General features: G+C 42.3%; 1 protein-coding gene across 2 annotated transcripts in view; it reads right to left on the bottom strand.

Annotated features, from left to right (window-relative positions):
• Window positions 1-5,800, bottom strand: part of LOC121393442 (traf2 and NCK-interacting protein kinase-like) — a 52,002-nt gene continuing 46,202 nt past the window's right edge. The window contains exons 1-10 of one of the 2 annotated variants that reach the window (XM_041561999.1): window positions 4,884-4,968; window positions 4,665-4,790; window positions 4,461-4,571; window positions 4,246-4,336; window positions 3,974-4,101; window positions 3,428-3,482; window positions 3,170-3,242; window positions 1,552-1,727; window positions 1,093-1,283; window positions 1-405 (exon numbers count right to left, since the gene is read on the bottom strand). In XM_041561999.1, coding sequence (XP_041417933.1) covers window positions 1,171-1,283; window positions 1,552-1,727; window positions 3,170-3,242; window positions 3,428-3,482; window positions 3,974-4,101; window positions 4,246-4,336; window positions 4,461-4,571; window positions 4,665-4,775 — 858 coding nt within the window. In that variant the 5' untranslated portion in view covers window positions 4,776-4,790; window positions 4,884-4,968 and the 3' untranslated portion in view covers window positions 1-405; window positions 1,093-1,170. Of the gene's footprint in view, window positions 406-1,092; window positions 1,284-1,551; window positions 1,728-3,169; window positions 3,243-3,427; window positions 3,483-3,973; window positions 4,102-4,245; window positions 4,337-4,460; window positions 4,572-4,664; window positions 4,791-4,883; window positions 4,969-5,800 lie in introns of those variants that run through there. The other variant, XM_041561997.1, reaches the window with a different exon arrangement.

Genomic DNA, 5,800 nt, shown 5'->3' with positions numbered 1-5,800 from the left:
ACTAAGGTCCTAATAGTGGAGCTATGGTGTGAATGCTGCTAGTGGAGCTGTAGAAATGGATATGAATGTTGGAGCTATGGTGGCTATGTGTGAAAAGTAGATGCTTAAGGCAAGATGTTGGAGTTGTAGTAGTCTGCAAACAAAGGAAGATGGTTGGAACTATGGAACTACAGTTGAAAAGTGAGGTGGTGATGTGGCCCTTGAAAGTGAGACTGCTGGGGGAGTGATGTAAACTGAAGACACCACTGGTGGCGATGTGGTAGTCAGAAAATAATATGAATATGGAGCTACAGAAGGATATAAAGTCCCTGCTGGTGGAGTTGCGGGAATCTTGAAGTCCCCACTGGTTGAACTGCAGTAGCCTGAAAGGAGATGTTGCTGGTGGAGCTGCAGACGCCACTGGATCTGTATGAGAAAAAAGTATGTCAGTCAGTAATAGATCATCATGAATTCTCATTCAGAGGCATGGCATTAATGCACAAGCCTTATTCATTAGAGTTTTTCTCCCAGGCTGATGCTCCTTTTAGAAATAAATGCACTGACCATGGAAATAGGAAATAATGCCTGAATTTTCTCAATCACATTCTACCCTGTTGTGTTGCTGGAGTGAGGCTAATGTCCATCAGCACAGAAATCCTTGATTCAGCCCCTACTGCCCTGGGGAGGATTGTGACCAAGAAATGTACTTGTACTTGAGCATCTTCTAGCCGAAACCCACCTCTTGTGCACAGTGAGGATTCGGGTCGTACCAAGTAGACACCCACCAGGCAGCAGGGGATCAAATTGCTATTTGTCTACCAGCTGAGAACCATTATACAGGGATACTGACAGGTCCGGATTTGTGGCGAGGCCACATAGGCCCGCGCCTAGGGCGGCAAAAAATAGGGGCAGCATTCCGCCCAGCCGCATTATAGGGACGTGTTTGTCCCCATTCAATTACACCAGCTGCGCCGGCGCTTTTTCGCCGGCGCGCTGGGAAGGGGAAGTGTAGGCGGGCGCTAGGACTGCGCGGCCGCCTGGTCGGACCTCGCGGCCTAGGGGCGGCCAGCAAACAAATCCGCTGCTGGATACTGAATGGAAATGGGACCTTACCCTGTGGATGTTTCTTTTTCCTCTGCTGTGATTTAGGAATCTCATTGTGGGCTGTTGATGTAATTGGCCACAAAATCACTAACAGGAGAAGCCCTCCAGGGCCATTTGCAGAGCTGCTTCTTGTTCTGCCGATGTCCGTGTGCAGAAGTCATAAGCGAGCCGCAGGGTCCAGAGAGCTCTTTCCTTCAGTCCTGTATAGGGAAAAATCATATTTGTCATTCATGAATACTAATTACAGTTTGTAAATGATTCATAAACAAAAAAATAAAGACTGAAGACCAAATGCAAATTGTCTTAGAACGCCATTGTGACCATTATACTAAAATATAATATTAAGCTAAAGTACCCCTTAAAACATGTTTATTATTCCCAGTGCCATTATGATAAAACCAACTCTTGCAGCTGTTGAGTTACACTGTGTGATGGTGCAGTCGTATCAAATATAATGGATTCCCTCACCTTTCTTGGCCGGCCGGTTCTGCAGAGTCCGGAGATGGTTTTCAATCTCAGCCCTGATGATCTTCTTAGGCGGCAGTTGGGTGACAAATGGGTGCTGCAGGAGTTCTTCAGCACTCCCTCTCTCCGAAGGATCCTTCTTCAGACACGACTCCAAGAAGGACACAAAATTTTGTGACCTGGAAAAAAAGAGATTTTAGCTTTAGCTAGAAAAAAAAATCCCCAGATCATTATTTCCAGATTCCTGAAGCTTTTACCCAGTAACCATTAGCTATACACCAGAATATACATATATTTTGCAGTATATCTATCTATCTATCCTTCTATCTATCTATCTATCTATTGTCTATCTATCTATCTATTGTCTATCTATCCTTGTATCTATCAATATATCTAACTATCTATCTATCTATCCCTCAATCTATCATCTATTTATCATTCTATTTATCTATCTATCTATTTTGATTTGATCTCTTTAGGGAGAAGTGAGACCCATAGTATTACAGCATTACACATTATAGAAATCTTCTCCCAAAGTTTTGTCCCTACTGACTATGCCTTACCTTGTGCACTTTTTCATCTGCAATTTGTACCTGTATGTTAGCCTCCCAGTCCCATCCACTTAGACTGTAAGCTCTACGGGGTAGGGACCTCCTTCCCACTATGGGGTATATTTATCAAAGAGTGGAGTTAATAGTGAAGTTCCGCCACTAGAGTGAAATTCCGCCACTTCCCATTCATTTCTATGGGGTTTTTAAAGGCGTATTTATCAAAGGGTGAAATTTCACTTTCACCCATAATAAATACGCCTTTCAAAATCCCATAGAAATGAATGGAGAGCTGCGGAATTTCACTCTAGTGGCGGAACTTCACTCTTTGATAACTTTACCCCTATGTCTCTTACCACATTTAAGCTCTTTGTCCTATGATTCTGTATATATTTATTATGTGATTTGTCTGCCCCATGGATACTTTTATATATACTGTACTTTTATGCACTGTACAGCCATGCAGCTCCTTAACAGCGCTTTACAAATAAAGTTATACATACATCCATACAAGTGTTCCCAAACTCAAGATTCCCCACCACTATCCCAAACTGGTCAACAAGGGTATAACAAAGGATTTCAGTGGCAAATCTAATGTCTATAAGGCTATGAGGGACAAGGTAAGGTCCTGTGATTTTCCCACACCCTCTCCTGACTGCACCATAGTGCACATGGCCTGTAATCTCACAGTAGTGGGGCCCATAGTTATACTGTTATGCCCCTGAGACATACACACTGATTATATACATAAAATAGATCATATCCACTCTGCATTCATCTATATTTCCCTGAAAACACACATATCCCTGCCTGCATCTCATGGGCCACGTTTAAAATCTGCAATAGAAACCCCTCTATTTATCTTTAGGAGGTATTTAAATAAAATACACATCCCCCTGAGCTGAGACTGAAATCTCCCCATTATCCCAAATCTGTACAGACAAGGGGCATGGTGAGGGCAGACTGTGGAAGTGGATATAGGAGTATAACAAGTGTTAATAAGAAAATGTGGGGAGTTCCATGTCTGCAAGCGCAGGTACAATGTACAGTGACACGAGCTGGGACCGACTCACCAGGTGTTTGATTGAAGCCTCGGTGGTTGGGCTTCTCTAATCAGGTGCTCCACCGGGTATTCATCTGCGTATGCTAAAAGTGAAAAACATATATATCAGGCCCATCCAACATCTCTAGAAGTTATTTATTTAATCTACAGAAAACATTCTTTTTTTGCTGGAAATTGCAAATCACCCCAAATTCCTCCCATTCTGATATAGAACCTCTGCTGCTCAATGTATAAAATAAAGTAGCCACAATTGTTGGGATTTACTTACGTGGTTTTCCCTCAGCCATTTCGATGGCGGTTATGCCCAGCGACCAGATGTCACACTGCAAAAGACACACAAAGAGCATTAGAAGGAGAGAATTGGGTTAGTGGCTGTTTAATAAAATCTAATTAAAAAAGGCTACACTTATACAATTCTCTTTTAGAAACATATACATATATTATCATGGGTGCAAAAGTACACGCCATTCTCCTTAGCTCAATTATGGCCAGAACAGAACAGAATACAACTTCTAAAATAGCCCAATGCACCCCCTAATAAATGAACACAATATAAAAGTGTAAAAATGCTTTATTATATATAAACGTGTATACAGCAATACATCTCCATTACAAACAATAGCAGTTACAGAACACCAGCGTCACATTGCAAATGAGCAAATATATTAAAGCAGACACATTGTGCAAAAGGTTAAGAAACCCAACATTTCAGGAAAACTCCTTTCTCTCCATGAGAAAATGACTGTGTCTATGTCCCATTAAGACTGATAAGTAAATGCTCGGTGTTGTTACAAGTATTATAAGTACAACATACTTTGGTGTCGTACGCCAGGCGCTGGCCCTTCTGCCTTATGGCCTCGGGTGCCATCCAATGTGCAGTCCCGTCTGCTTCGTGGCACAATCCAGTCTGTGGATCCAGGTCCCAGCTGTTTCCAAAGTCGACTGAAATGACAAATAGAAACGAATAATGGAAAATAACTTGCTTAACCACAATAATATAGAAACCTGAATTATGAAAGCCCCTGACTCCATATTCACGTTAGCTCCCCACCATCCATTACTCTTATAACTGTAAGTTTTACTCACTGGTCTTCACTTTGGCCGTCTCTGTGAGCATGATGTTCAGGCTCTTGATGTCTCTATGAACGGCCCGGTTCTTGTGGATGTGGTGCAGCCCCTGGGGAGATTGAGATGTAGGTTATAAAACTTTAACAGATATGAGACTAAACATTACCAACAAAGAGATTGTATATATAATTTATGCAATTAAAGAAGTCTTTAAGGGGTAAATCTGGCCTTACCTTTAAAACCTCCTTGCAGACATAGCCAATCCAGGTCTCCTTCAGGGATTGGCCATTGGTCCTGCTGATGAGGGTGTGGAGAGAGCCGCCACCACAGTACTCGAGAACAATCTGCAATATATAGAAATTATTTCAGGTCATGTATTCTATCACTTCCAGTGGAGATTGAGAGGAAAGAACACGAGACAGTAAATCATTTCATACTTCCAAGTGCTCCGATGAGCACTCTGTGAGTGGAGCCCTGTAGTAAGCTCCATAGTAAGAGGCGATGTTCTTGTGTCCTCCGAACTGCTGGAGAAACTTCAGCTCCCTCATGACTGACTCTTCATCCTGGAGTGGAATAATAGAAATCCCTTTAGGTCACATAGGCAACTACACAAATAGGATTGATATATAGAGATTGGAATTATAAAGATACAGTACTCGGCTGATGTTGGCGATCTTCACCGCTACCACGCCTCTTCGATGGTGTCGTCCCTGTAATACAGACAGAAAGGTTGACTTATATACAAGTAGGAAAGAGAGGGTCTAATGCAGCCCCCAAACCAGAAGCTTGATATGTCTGCCTAAATCATTGTGTGATTGTGTCTAGTGATCACAATCTTGTTCAGTTCCCCTACTCTAATTGGTTGGTCTCTTACCTTGTAGACTTCTCCGGTGCCACCTTCTCCAAGAAGCACATCCTTGGTCAGCCGACCATCAGGAGGCTGGAAAAGAAAAAAGAAGGATTTTATTGATAACATAATATTCCCCAGGGTACAAAACATGTCTCACTTCCGGCAGTAGCGGCCAGTGTTTTACCCTCCTTTCTACTCACCTTATAAATCTCGGAGAGGGATCTGGATTCCGCCTGTGGCTGAAGGAGAAGAGAAAAATTCAATTACATTCTATACTTTATCTGTTCTCTATACAGCAAAACCCTAAATTCAGATAAAACAGTAGCAGTTGCCTTACCTTCCTCCAGGGGGCGCAGAATAGCATTGCGCCCAAGTTTTTTAGCTCTTAAAAGAGCTGTTGGGTTAAAAAGACGATATCAGCTGACGTCAAAGGAAGATGGTTTTTCCAAACGCCAAAAATCAGATGGAATTTTGCTGAATATCTCTATATAACAATCACTGCTAAATCGCTTGGAAAATCGCTCGGAAAATCGCTTCGAAAACGCTATAAAAACGCTTCGTCGCTTGGAAATTTCACTGTGTGGAGACATAGAAAGAAAGAAGAGATTGTCAGCTCACATGCACCAGCCCTCTCTGCTATACATATCAGGATTCACAAGTTGCAGCATTTCCCTGTATTGGCACCATCAATTCTTCCCTCTATTATAATATGAAGCCCAGTCC

This window comes from Xenopus laevis, chromosome 4S (assembly GCF_017654675.1).
Source record: "Xenopus laevis strain J_2021 chromosome 4S, Xenopus_laevis_v10.1, whole genome shotgun sequence".
NCBI lineage: Eukaryota > Metazoa > Chordata > Amphibia > Anura > Pipidae > Xenopus > Xenopus laevis.
Note: the sequence above shows the minus strand (reverse complement) of the source record. Positions and strands in the feature narration are given on the sequence as shown.